At 34.4% G+C, this 14,234-nt stretch overlaps 1 protein-coding gene and 1 pseudogene across 1 annotated transcript; both read left to right on the top strand.

The window, feature by feature from the left end:
- The window catches only part of LOC121812802, a 23,715-nt pseudogene extending 23,474 nt beyond the window's left edge, over positions 1-241 (top strand).
- Positions 242-313: 72 nt separating this feature from the next.
- LOC102300003 lies at positions 314-14,005 on the top strand (the record flags this gene model as incomplete). Its single annotated transcript, XM_042215855.1, is given in 26 exon segments — positions 314-334; positions 673-687; positions 948-971; positions 1,350-1,370; positions 1,713-1,727; positions 1,926-1,949; positions 2,469-2,489; positions 2,722-2,745; positions 2,840-2,854; positions 3,456-3,485; positions 4,074-4,217; positions 6,343-6,363; positions 6,706-6,720; positions 6,919-6,942; positions 7,893-7,913; positions 8,146-8,169; positions 8,264-8,278; positions 8,881-8,910; positions 9,499-9,642; positions 11,749-11,769; positions 12,112-12,126; positions 12,318-12,341; positions 12,981-13,001; positions 13,288-13,308; positions 13,541-13,564; positions 13,659-14,005. Coding segments are annotated over 26 exon segments (827 nt in total), but the record flags the coding sequence as incomplete, so codon positions are not given.
- Positions 14,006-14,234: the final 229 nt, after the last annotated feature.

Genomic DNA, 14,234 nt, shown 5'->3' with positions numbered 1-14,234 from the left:
ATCCTTTGGTTTGAATAAGATGGTTGAAAGTTTGTTGTAGAATGTGTTGGGCATACCCTGTTTGAACCCCCTTTGAAGTTTGGAGCTCTTAAGCTATTTGAGTTAGTAGAACTGTTTTTAAAAAACAGTCTTTACATGACTTAATTTAAGTAGTTTGAACATTTGAATTTACAGTGTTTTGTGTGTACAAAATTTAATGTTGTGATATTATTACTAGTACCTTTTGAACCCCTTGATTTGAATCATGATAAGAAGTCCAGTTGATACATTTTGCCACTTATATTTAATCTTATTCTTGTCTCCTGTCTCACAGATGGCCGTGCACACCCACCTGGTAGGTCAGAAGCTGTGTCTCTGTGTTGTATAAATGTAGTAAATGACAACAAACAGTAAATAAACCAGCACATTTCTGTGACACAGCTGCTGTTTAACTACATTTCAGCTTTAATGTGAAATGCAGTTTGTACAGGAGCTGTTATGGGTTTTTGTTTTCGTAGTTATTAACATATAGTCCGTTGTCCAAAGCACCAAGTGAATATGAATATTATTTTGCACAATGTTTAAATTGTTTTTGACTGCTCATGTATGAAGCTCAACAACCAAAAAATTTGTAAATTATGTTTGCTAACATGTTTTCACCTATTTTCTTACTTCTTTTTTTGTCTTTCTCAGCATTCGAGACATATCGTAAGAAACAATGCTTTTTTTAAAATATATTTTGTGTTTTGTAATTATTAACATTAGTGTGTCTAAAGCAACAAGTGATGAAGATTGAGTTGTTACAATGTGTGTGATATTTCAAAGATTACTGAATAACTTTCTAGACTTTAAACAATGCTTTTAATGCGTAACTAATTATACCAACATCAGAAGCCAATCACTGAATCTGTTTTCTTCCTTTTCTTTTTTTTCTGTTGACCTCGTATATCTATTTTATCCCTGACCAGAGCATTATCAACCTCTAAGACTAGGTCAGTTTAAAAAAGTTCTTTTTTCATTTTTTACATTGTAACATTAATAAAGAATAAGAAGAGAAAACATATAAAACAAGAAGCATTCAGACAGCACACACCTCTGTGATGGAGTAATTAGAAAGAGTAATTAATTAGATTGCTTGTTACTGAAAAAAGTAACGTCGTTAGTAACTTCATTACTTTTACCATTTATATCAATGTGTTTATATATATATATATATAAATATATATTGTGTGTGTGTGTGTGTGTGTGTGTGTGTGTGTGTGTGTGTGTGTGTGTGTGTGTATTAAACGCCTTGGTGGGAATCATATAGAAGTTTAGTTGATACATTTTGTTACTGATAATTAATCTTATTCTTATTTTCTGTCTCACAGATGGCTGTTCACGCCTACGTGGTAGGTTAAAAGTTGTGTCTCTGTGTTGTATAAATGTAGTAAATGGTAACAAACAGTGAATAAACCAACACATTTCTGTGACGCAGCTGCTGTTTAACTACATTTCAGCTTTAATGTGAAATGCAGTTTGTACAGAAGCTATTATGTTTGCCCAGGTTTTTTCATAGTTATTAACATAGTCGGTTGTCCAAAGCAGCAAGTGAATATGAATATTATTCTGCAAAACGTTTAAATTGTTTGTGATGAGTCACAGTATGAAGCTCAACAACCAAAAAATTTGTAAATTATGTTTGCTAACATGTTTTCACCTTTCATCTTTATTTCTTTTTTCTGCTTTCTCAGCATCCGCGGAATATAGTAAGGAAATCTTTTTTTAATATTTTGTGTTTTGTAATTATTAACATTGTCTAAAGCAACACGTGTTGAAGATTGAGTTGTTTCAATGTGTGTGATATTTCAACAATTATTGAATAACTAACAACTTGGTAGACTTTGTAGACTCACTGAGGTTGTTTTCTTAATTATTGAATATCACCTATTTTTTTCCTTGACCAGAGTGTCTTCCATCTGAAAGGACAGGTAAGTTTAAAAGTGTTTTTTTTTTTTTTTTTGTAAATTATAAATCAAAAAAGAGTAATTAAGAAAACATATAAAATAAAAAGCATTTTTCCATCTTTGCACATTTTAAAACAGTTTGTAGAGTTTTTATATTTTCAGGTTTGCTTTGGTAGTCATTAATTACATTGGTAGTCATTTGTTGACACAAAGTGAAGAAGGCTGAATTGCTATAACTTTTGTGTTATTTTGAGTATTATTGAATAACTTGTACACTTGAAATAGTTTGCAGTGAGTTGTCACAACATTACAAGCCAATCGTTGAGTTTTTCTTTTATTATGTCTTGCGTATTGGCATCATGCTCAAACATTTCCATTTTATCTCTCTAGAGTGGTCAGGTTTATATATTTTTAAAAAGGCGCACATCAATGGAACAAACGTGTTCATTGTATTTGATTGAATATCACCTATTTTTACCTTGAAGTTTAGTTAATACATTGTGTTACTGATAATTAATCTTATTCTTATCTTCTGTCTCACAGATGGTAATGGAAGCCTACGTGGTAGGTTAAAAGCTGTGTCTCTGTGTTGTAATTATTAACATTATCTAAAGCAACAAGTGATGAAGATTGAGTTGTTACAATGTGTGTGATATTTCAAAGATTACTGAATAACTAATAACTTTGTAGAATTTAAAAACTGCTTAATGAGTAAATAATTATAGCAACATCAGAAGCCAATCACTGTGTTTGTTTTCTTAATTATTGAATATCACCTATTTTTATCCTTGACTAGAGTGTCTTCCATCCAGAAATGAAGGTAAGTTTAAAAGTTTTTTTCCTGCATTGTAACATAAAAAAGAGTAAGTAAGATTTTTTTAAAAAAACATTTTTAAATGTTTTTGCTTTCACAGCACTCATCGATTGTGGTAAGGAAAAAAGTTTTTTAGTATTCTCTGTTTTGTAATTATTAACAGGCTGATGATGATGAAGGTGAAGGTTGAGTTTATTTTCTTCATACTCATATAAATCTAAATTGTATAAATTATTCCTGAACAGCAAGTCAAGGGAGGTCAGTTTAAAAAAATATGTTTACTAATTTCTACAGACACACACACACACACAACAGAGTAAAAAGAAAAAATATGAAACAAGAGGCGCTCTGAGAGTTAAAACCTCCATCAGTGCAGCTTATTTTTTGGGCAATATTTACTTTTATTGTGTTTTTTCTTTTTCGTTTTTTTAAAATTACTTAAATTCATCTGTGAGGTTAAAAATCTGTTTCTGTGATTTTTATAAATATAGCAATTGTCTGCAATCACTAAATAAACTAACACATTTCTCTGACAAAGTTAGTATTTTACCCATTCTAAGCTTGATGTGAAATACACTCATAGAGAAAAAGTTGTTTCATGTTATGTCAATTTTAAGAAAATTAACCATGTCTTTATGATTTTTTTTTTTTTAAAAATGGATGATACTGTTTACTTAATGATTTTAACATCAGACTTTTAATTGTGTGTTGTTTAGCTCGATCGCAGGTCATGCGCTCTGCTAGAGGTGAGTAAAAAGCTAAATGTTGCAGAAACAGTGTGATTAAAAATACGTTAAATGGCTGTAAGCACGCAACTAAACACCACATTCGTTTGCCACAGTTGATCTTTAATTTTGCCTTGGAAGCCTTTAACATCTTGTGTTTTTTGCGTTACCATTTCAATCCAGTGATAGTTGTTCTGCTTCTCAATTCTCAGGTCACCATTTGCTCCATGTTTTTAAATCAGCAAGAGACAACATATTGCTGCATTGTGATGACTGTTAAAAAAACATATGAACCAGTTCCTGACATAGGAGTCCAAGAGTTTTCATTGTCCTACATTTAAGAGAGATACCATTGCACTTGTTGCACATTTGCTTAGTCAGGACGCCCACAGGCAGTAGAATTGGAGCAGCTCCTATTTACTTTGTTTTAGATGACCGTTACTGCACTGGATGGATGTGGATTTCTATTTATTGGAAAGGAATAAACTTAACTCAGCATCAGTCATATGAAAGTAATGAATTACCAGATCACCCAGTTGGACTGTAGTGTGTGTGTTTTTATAATAATGACTTGAGCTTCATTGAGTTGTGGTCTCTCTAATCTCGCAGAACCTGATAGCTATGAACCAACAAACAAGTCTGACAGCAAAAAAGGGCTATTTACTCACATGAAGAAGAAGCTACCTGTCTTTTGGAAATCTCATAAGACGCCTACCAACTATGATGATGCTCGTCTAAACTTTGTGTATGAAGGTAATGATTTGATTTGATATACCTTTATTAGTCCCACAAGGGGAAATTTCATAAGGCTGCCGACCTATTGCACGCAATGGTGGCGCCATCTTACCCTCCGACCATACATACATTACACAAAACATCACATGGGGAAGACGGTCAGAGAGGTATAACAATGGAATGCACACATGGGAAAGATAAGGAGAAAAAAAATAACTCCCCCCAGACTGAGCTCCAACAGGGAGATCAGTTTGAGAACAGAAAAAAAAACACCTCTGCACATAGCACATGAAAAAACTCTTAATACACCAAAGAAACACATGACAAGCAACAGGGGTGGGTAAAGGGTGAGAGACAGCCGAATTAGACAGTACATCCGGGCCTGCGTGCGCTGGTCTCCTTGATCCACCGTCAGCATCGGAAGGGAATAAGCGTCGAAGGCGTTTGGAAAGGGAGGGGGGATGAGTGTGTGCATATCAGTGTATATGTATGTGTGTGCGTGTCCAGAGTTCAGCTGAGACAGTGTCCTTCGCCCTGCTAGGCTAAGTAAACAGTCTTCCAGCCAACCCAGGTGGCCTTGCATGGAATGGGAAGGAACAGACTAAACACAGTCGTTATCAACCAACAGAAGCGTCCAGTTTCCATCATTTACAGAATTTCAGGGCACCCAATACATTCTTCATTGTTGTCGTCACATTATAGTCATCTTACCATAACACTGCACTGCAAAAAAGAGGAAAATGTGCTTTACTGTAAATTTACTGTAGAATATTTGTCTTTGTATTTTCTCATACACATTTATGTTATACTATCATATTATAGTCCTTCAGCCGAGTATATGGACTACTATGAATTCTACTATATACATATATGTATGTATATATATATATATATATATATATAATATATATATTGTATATATATAAGCTAACGATTAATAAGACGATGTCAGAGGAATTGGTGCACAAATTATCATCACTCACAGATCAGTGCTGTCGCTCTCTATACACAGTTCGCACGATTGCAAAGTGAAAGCAAAAAAACAAGCGCAAATTCAAACGCGATTTCAATATGTCACATATTGACAGTGGCTCACCGATGCCAATGACATAATTACCCAGCTACATTTCTGAAAGAATGCAAAAGCATTGACATATATTTTTCCTTCCTACAATAGCCCGACGGGCAGGGCAGAGATAGATTTTGGTAGCCCGACTGAAAAAATCGCTAGCCCCGGGACGTCGGGCTAGCGATATTGCAGCCCTGTATCTGATTGAGGAATCACTCATCTTTGGAAAAGAGAGTTTATTACAGAGAAATGCTCTTTCCAAAATAAAAGCTATACTATCCGCTTCTTCTGGGCTATATTCTCAGCAGCATAAGGAGAATCATGTGCTAACAGCTGTCTAAATGACTCGGCTAAAGTTAGTAGCATGCTTGTTGTTTTTGTCTTTGCACTAGGATGATGTCGGCGTAAATGTGCAGTCATATTCGTTGTGTTCCCACTAGTGCTTTCAGGTTAATCTCGTTGAAATGACCTTAACGCCACAACACGGCAAATCTCCGTTAACGAGCTACCGCCGATCGCCCCGTGCATGGGGCTAGACGGCCAACACGTTAACGAGCTAACTGCGCTAACACACTAGTTCCCACCCATGTAATTGAGCATTGCATGGCACATCCAACATACTGTTTTACTTTAGTCCATGACTCGCTTACCTTCAGGGTCATACGTCACATGAAAACCAAAATAATTCCAAACGCCAGATCTGAATGAGGGTGGGGGAGGTCCATGTTGCAAGGAGAGCTTAACTTCTGTCTCGCTAGCTTGCCCTGCGCTCTTCCTTCTGACGATGCTGTCTGTGTTGAGCGCTCAGTGGATCTGCGCTCGACAGTGCAGCCTAGGCGGAGTAGTCGAACACAGATTCACTGAGCGCTCAACACAGACAGCATCGTCAGAAGGAAAGTTGATAAAATAAATTACAAATGTTGTATTGTTGATAATATAATACATATATATATATATATATATACATGTGTGTGTGTGTGTGTATTAAACGCCTTGGTGGGAATCATGATGAGAAGTTTAGTTGATACATTTTGTTACTGATAATTAATCTTATTCTTATTTTCTGTCTCACAGATGGCTGTTCACGCCTACGTGGTAGGTTAAAAGTTGTGTCTCTGTGTTGTATAAATGTAGTAAATGGTAACAAACAGTGAATAAACCAACACATTTCTGTGACGCAGCTGCTGTTTAACTACATTTCAGCTTTAATGTGAAATGCAGTTTGTACAGAAGCTATTATGTTTGCCCAGGTTTTTTCATAGTTATTAACATAGTCGGTTGTCCAAAGCAGCAAGTGAATATGAATATTATTCTGCAAAACGTTTAAATTGTTTGTGATGAGTCACAGTATGAAGCTCAACAACCAAAAAATTTGTAAATTATGTTTGCTAACATGTTTTCACCTTTCATCTTTATTTCTTTTTTCTGCTTTCTCAGCATCCGCGGAATATAGTAAGGAAATCTTTTTTTAATATTTTGTGTTTTGTAATTATTAACATTGTCTAAAGCAACACGTGTTGAAGATTGAGTTGTTTCAATGTGTGTGATATTTCAACAATTATTGAATAACTAACAACTTGGTAGACTTTGTAGACTCACTGAGGTTGTTTTCTTAATTATTGAATATCACCTATTTTTTTCCTTGACCAGAGTGTCTTCCATCTGAAAGGACAGGTAAGTTTAAAAGTGTTTTTTTTTTTTTTTTTTAAATTATAAATCAAAAAAGAGTAATTAAGAAAACATATAAAATAAAAAGCATTTTTCCATCTTTGCACATTTTAAAACAGTTTGTAGAGTTTTTATATTTTCAGGTTTGCTTTGGTAGTCATTAATTACATTGGTAGTCATTTGTTGACACAAAGTGAAGAAGGCTGAATTGCTATAACTTTTGTGTTATTTTGAGTATTATTGAATAACTTGTACACTTGAAATAGTTTGCAGTGAGTTGTCACAACATTACAAGCCAATCGTTGAGTTTTTCTTTTATTATGTCTTGCGTATTGGCATCATGCTCAAACATTTCCATTTTATCTCTCTAGAGTGGTCAGGTTTATATATTTTTAAAAAGGCGCACATCAATGGAACAAACGTGTTCATTGTATTTGATTCTCAGAGCAATCATTTAGTCTGAGCTCAGTGTATTTGTGTGTGCTCATTTCTTCATGTGATAAAGTGTTTTGTATGTACAAAATGTCATGTTGTGACATTATTCTAAGTACCTTTTGAACCACTTGTTTTGAATCATGATAAGAAGTCTAGTTAATACATTTCGTTAATGATAATTAATCTTATTCTTATCTTCTGTCTCACAGATGGATAGATGCGAAGCCTACGTGGTAGGTTAACAAGCTGTGTCTCTGTGTTGTAATTATTAACATTATCTAAAGCAACAAGTGATGAAGATTGAGTTGTTACAATGTGTGTGATATTTCAAAGATTACTGAATAACTAATAACTTTGTAGAATTTAAAAACTGCTTAATGAGTAAATAATTATAGCAACATCAGAAGCCAATCACTGTGTTTGTTTTCTTAATTATTGAATATCACCTATTTTTACCTTGAAGTTTAGTTAATACATTGTGTTACTGATAATTAATCTTATTCTTATCTTCTGTCTCACAGATGGTAATGGAAGCCTACGTGGTAGGTTAAAAGCTGTGTCTCTGTGTTGTAATTATTAACATTATCTAAAGCAACAAGTGATGAAGATTGAGTTGTTACAATGTGTGTGATATTTCAAAGATTACTGAATAACTAATAACTTTGTAGAATTTAAAAACTGCTTAATGAGTAAATAATTATAGCAACATCAGAAGCCAATCACTGTGTTTGTTTTCTTAATTATTGAATATCACCTATTTTTATCCTTGACTAGAGTGTCTTCCATCCAGAAATGAAGGTAAGTTTAAAAGTTTTTTTCCTGCATTGTAACATAAAAAAGAGTAAGTAAGATTTTTTTAAAAAAACATTTTTAAATGTTTTTGCTTTCACAGCACTCATCGATTGTGGTAAGGAAAAAAGTTTTTTAGTATTCTCTGTTTTGTAATTATTAACAGGCTGATGATGATGAAGGTGAAGGTTGAGTTTATTTTCTTCATACTCATATAAATCTAAATTGTATAAATTATTCCTGAACAGCAAGTCAAGGGAGGTCAGTTTAAAAAAATATGTTTACTAATTTCTACAGACACACACACACACACAACAGAGTAAAAAGAAAAAATATGAAACAAGAGGCGCTCTGAGAGTTAAAACCTCCATCAGTGCAGCTTATTTTTTGGGCAATATTTACTTTTATTGTGTTTTTTCTTTTTCGTTTTTTTAAAATTACTTAAATTCATCTGTGAGGTTAAAAATCTGTTTCTGTGATTTTTATAAATATAGCAATTGTCTGCAATCACTAAATAAACTAACACATTTCTCTGACAAAGTTAGTATTTTACCCATTCTAAGCTTGATGTGAAATACACTCATAGAGAAAAAGTTGTTTCATGTTATGTCAATTTTAAGAAAATTAACCATGTCTTTATGATTTTTTTTTTTTTTTAAAATGGATGATACTGTTTACTTAATGATTTTAACATCAGACTTTTAATTGTGTGTTGTTTAGCTCGATCGCAGGTCATGCGCTCTGCTAGAGGTGAGTAAAAAGCTAAATGTTGCAGAAACAGTGTGATTAAAAATACGTTAAATGGCTGTAAGCACGCAACTAAACACCACATTCGTTTGCCACAGTTGATCTTTAATTTTGCCTTGGAAGCCTTTAACATCTTGTGTTTTTTGCGTTACCATTTCAATCCAGTGATAGTTGTTCTGCTTCTCAATTCTCAGGTCACCATTTGCTCCATGTTTTTAAATCAGCAAGAGACAACATATTGCTGCATTGTGATGACTGTTAAAAAAACATATGAACCAGTTCCTGACATAGGAGTCCAAGAGTTTTCATTGTCCTACATTTAAGAGAGATACCATTGCACTTGTTGCACATTTGCTTAGTCAGGACGCCCACAGGCAGTAGAATTGGAGCAGCTCCTATTTACTTTGTTTTAGATGACCGTTACTGCACTGGATGGATGTGGATTTCTATTTATTGGAAAGGAATAAACTTAACTCAGCATCAGTCATATGAAAGTAATGAATTACCAGATCACCCAGTTGGACTGTAGTGTGTGTGTTTTTATAATAATGACTTGAGCTTCATTGAGTTGTGGTCTCTCTAATCTCGCAGAACCTGATAGCTATGAACCAACAAACAAGTCTGACAGCAAAAAAGGGCTATTTACTCACATGAAGAAGAAGCTACCTGTCTTTTGGAAATCTCATAAGACGCCTACCAACTATGATGATGCTCGTCTAAACTTTGTGTATGAAGGTAATGATTTGATTTGATATACCTTTATTAGTCCCACAAGGGGAAATTTCATAAGGCTGCCGACCTATTGCACGCAATGGTGGCGCCATCTTACCCTCCAACCATACATACATTACACAAAACATCACATGGGGAAGACTGGTCAGAGAGGTATAACAATGGAATGAGGAAAGATAAGGAGAAAAAAAATAACTCCCCCCAGACTGAGCTCCAACAGGGAGATCCGTTTGAGAACAGAAAAAAAAACACCTCTGCACATAGCACATGAAAAAAACTCTTAATACACCAAAGAAACACATGACAAGCAACAGGGGTGGGTAAAGGGTGAGAGACCGCCGAATTAGACAGTACATCCGGGCCTGCGTGCGCTGGTCTCCTTGATCCCTGTCAGCATCGGAAGGGAATAAGCGTCGAAGGCGTTTGGAAAGGGAGGGGGGATGAGTGTGTGCATATCAGTGTATATGTATGTGTGCCAGAGTTCAGCTGAGACAGTGTCCTTCGCCCTGCTAGGCTAAGTAAAAGTCTTCCAGCCAACCCAGGTGGCCTTGCATGGAATGGGAGAGGAACAGACTAAACACAGTCGTTATCAACCAACAGAAGCGTCCAGTTTCCATCATTTACAGAATTTCAGGGCACCCAATACATTCTTCATTGTTGTCGTCACATTATAGTCATCTTACCATAACACTGCACTGCAAAAAAGAGGAAAATGTGCTTTACTGTAAATTTACTGTAGAATATTTGTCTTTGTATTTTCTCATACACATTTATGTTATACTATCATATTATAGTCCTTCAGCCGAGTATATGGACTACGATCGAACCTTCTACTAACATAGTTGTAAGCTCAGATATTACTATTCATTTTAAATGCATATAAAGCTAACGATTAATAAGACGATGTCAGAGGAATTGGTGCACAAATTATCATCACTCACAGATCAGTGCTGTCGCTCTCTATACACAGTTCGCACGATTGCAAAGTGAAAGCAAAAAAACAAGCGCAAATTCAAACGCGATTTCAATATGTCACATATTGACAGTGGCTCACCGATGCCAATGACATAATTACCCAGCTACATTTCTGAAAGAATGCAAAAGCATTGACATATATTTTTCCTTCCTACAATAGCCCGACGGGCAGGGAAGAGATAGATTTTGGTAGCCCGACTGAAAAAAATCGCTAGCCCGGGACGTCGGGCTAGCGATATTGCAAGCCCTGTATCTGATTGAGGAATCACTCATCTTTGGAAAAGAGAGTTTATTACAGAGAAATGTGCTCTTTCCAAAATAAAAGCTATACTATCCGCTTCTTCTGGGCTATATTCTCAGCAGCATAAGGAGAATCATGTGCTAACGAGCTGTCTAAATGACTCGGCTAAAGTTAGTAGCATGCTTGTTGTTTTTGTCTTTGCACTAGGATGATGTCGGCGTAAATGTGCAGTCATATTCGTTGTGTTCCCACTAGTGCTTTCAGGTTAATCTCGTTGAAATGACGTTAACGCCACAACACGGCAAATCTCCGTTAACGAGCTACCGCCGATCGCCCCGTGCATGGGGCTAGACGGCCAACACGTTAACGAGCTAACTGCGCTAACACACTAGTTCCCACCCATGTAATTGAGCATTGCATGGCACATCCAACATACTGTTTTACTTTAGTCCATGACTCGCTTACCTTCAGGGTCATACGTCACATGAAAACCAAAATAATTCCAAACGCCAGATCTGAATGAGGGTGGGGAGGTCCATGTTGCAAGGAGAGCTTAACTTCTGTCTCGCTAGCTTGCCCTGCGCTCTTCCTTCTGACTGATGCTGTCTGTGTTGAGCGCTCAGTGGATCTGCGCTCGACAGTGCAGCCTAGGCGGAGTAGTCGAACACAGATTCACTGAGCGCTCAACACAGACAGCATCGTCAGAAGGAAAGTTGATAAAATAAATTACAAATGTTTATATGTATGATTATATATAAAATCATATATATATATATATATATACATGTGTGTGTGTGTGTGTATTAAACGCCTTGGTGGGAATCATGATGAGAAGTTTAGTTGATACATTTTGTTACTGATAATTAATCTTATTCTTATTTTCTGTCTCACAGATGGCTGTTCACGCCTACGTGGTAGGTTAAAAGTTGTGTCTCTGTGTTGTATAAATGTAGTAAATGGTAACAAACAGTGAATAAACCAACACATTTCTGTGACGCAGCTGCTGTTTAACTACATTTCAGCTTTAATGTGAAATGCAGTTTGTACAGAAGCTATTATGTTTGCCCAGGTTTTTTCATAGTTATTAACATAGTCGGTTGTCCAAAGCAGCAAGTGAATATGAATATTATTCTGCAAAACGTTTAAATTGTTTGTGATGAGTCACAGTATGAAGCTCAACAACCAAAAAATTTGTAAATTATGTTTGCTAACATGTTTTCACCTTTCATCTTTATTTCTTTTTTCTGCTTTCTCAGCATCCGCGGAATATAGTAAGGAAATCTTTTTTTAATATTTTGTGTTTTGTAATTATTAACATTGTCTAAAGCAACACGTGTTGAAGATTGAGTTGTTTCAATGTGTGTGATATTTCAACAATTATTGAATAACTAACAACTTGGTAGACTTTGTAGACTCACTGAGGTTGTTTTCGTAGAGATGAAGTATCAGTTTCCTTGACCAGAGTGTCTTCCATCTGAAAGGACAGGTAAGTTTAAAAGTGTTTTTTTTTTTTTTTTTGTAAATTATACATCAAAAAAGAGTAATTAAGAAAACATATAAAATAAAAAGCATTTTTCCATCTTTGCACATTTTAAAACAGTTTGTAGAGTTTTTATATTTTCAGGTTTGCTTTGGTAGTCATTAATTACATTGGTAGTCATTTGTTGACACAAAGTGAAGAAGGCTGAATTGCTATAACTTTTGTGTTATTTTGAGTATTATTGAATAACTTGTACACTTGAAATAGTTTGCAGTGAGTTGTCACAACATTACAAGCCAATCGTTGAGTTTTTCTTTTATTATGTCTTGCGTATTGGCATCATGCTCAAACATTTCCATTTTATCTCTCTAGAGTGGTCAGGTTTATATATTTTTAAAAAGGCGCACATCAATGGAACAAACGTGTTCATTGTATTTGATTCTCAGAGCAATCATTTAGTCTGAGCTCAGTGTATTTGTGTGTGCTCATTTCTTCATGTGATAAAGTGTTTTGTATGTACAAAATGTCATGTTGTGACATTATTCTAAGTACCTTTTGAACCACTTGTTTTGAATCATGATAAGAAGTCTAGTTAATACATTTCGTTAATGATAATTAATCTTATTCTTATCTTCTGTCTCACAGAATACTATCGAAGCCTCTTTGGTAGGTTACAAGTTGTGTCTCTGTGTTGTAATTATTAACATCCTCTAAAGCAACAAGTGATGAAGATTGAGTTGTTAAAACTTCTGTAATATTTTAATTATTGAATAACTAATAACTTTGTAGACTTTAAAAACTGCTTAATGAGTAAATAATTATAGCAACATCAGAAGGCAATCACAGAGTTTTTTTTTTTCTTAATTATGAATATCACCTATTTTTACCTTGAAGTTTAGTTAATACATTGTGTTACTGATAATTAATCTTATTCTTATCTTCTGTCTCACAGATGGTAATGGAAGCCTACGTGGTAGGTTAAAAGCTGTGTCTCTGTGTTGTAATTATTAACATTATCTAAAGCAACAAGTGATGAAGATTGAGTTGTTACAATGTGTGTGATATTTCAAAGATTACTGAATAACTAATAACTTTGTAGAATTTAAAAACTGCTTAATGAGTAAATAATTATAGCAACATCAGAAGCCAATCACTGTGTTTGTTTTCTTAATTATTGAATATCACCTATTTTTATCCTTGACTAGAGTGTCTTCCATCCAGAAATGAAGGTAAGTTTAAAAGTTTTTTTCCTGCATTGTAACATAAAAAAGAGTAAGTAAGATTTTTTTAAAAAAACATTTTTAAATGTTTTTGCTTTCACAGCACTCATCGATTGTGGTAAGGAAAAAAGTTTTTTAGTATTCTCTGTTTTGTAATTATTAACAGGCTGATGATGATGAAGGTGAAGGTTGAGTTTATTTTCTTCATACTCATATAAATCTAAATTGTATAAATTATTCCTGAACAGCAAGTCAAGGGAGGTCAGTTTAAAAAAATATGTTTACTAATTTCTACAGACACACACACACACACAACAGAGTAAAAAGAAAAAATATGAAACAAGAGGCGCTCTGAGAGTTAAAACCTCCATCAGTGCAGCTTATTTTTTGGGCAATATTTACTTTTATTGTGTTTTTTCTTTTTCGTTTTTTTAAAATTACTTAAATTCATCTGTGAGGTAAAAATCTGTTTCTGTGATTTTTATAAATATAGCAATTGTCTGCAATCACTAAATAAACTAACACATTCTGCGACAAAGTTAGTATTTTACCCATTCTAAGCTTGATGTGAAATACACTCATAGAGAAAAAGTTGTTTCATGTTATGCAATTTAAGAAAATTAACCATGCTCTTTAGATTTTTTTTTTTTTAAAAATGAGATGATACTGTTTACTTAAT

This window comes from Haplochromis burtoni, unplaced genomic scaffold, assembly GCF_018398535.1.
Source record: "Haplochromis burtoni strain Fernald_Lab_line unplaced genomic scaffold, NCSU_Asbu1 Contig_841, whole genome shotgun sequence".
In the NCBI taxonomy this organism is placed as follows: Eukaryota; Metazoa; Chordata; class Actinopteri; order Cichliformes; family Cichlidae; genus Haplochromis; species Haplochromis burtoni.
This window is presented reverse-complemented; position numbering and strand designations above follow the sequence as displayed.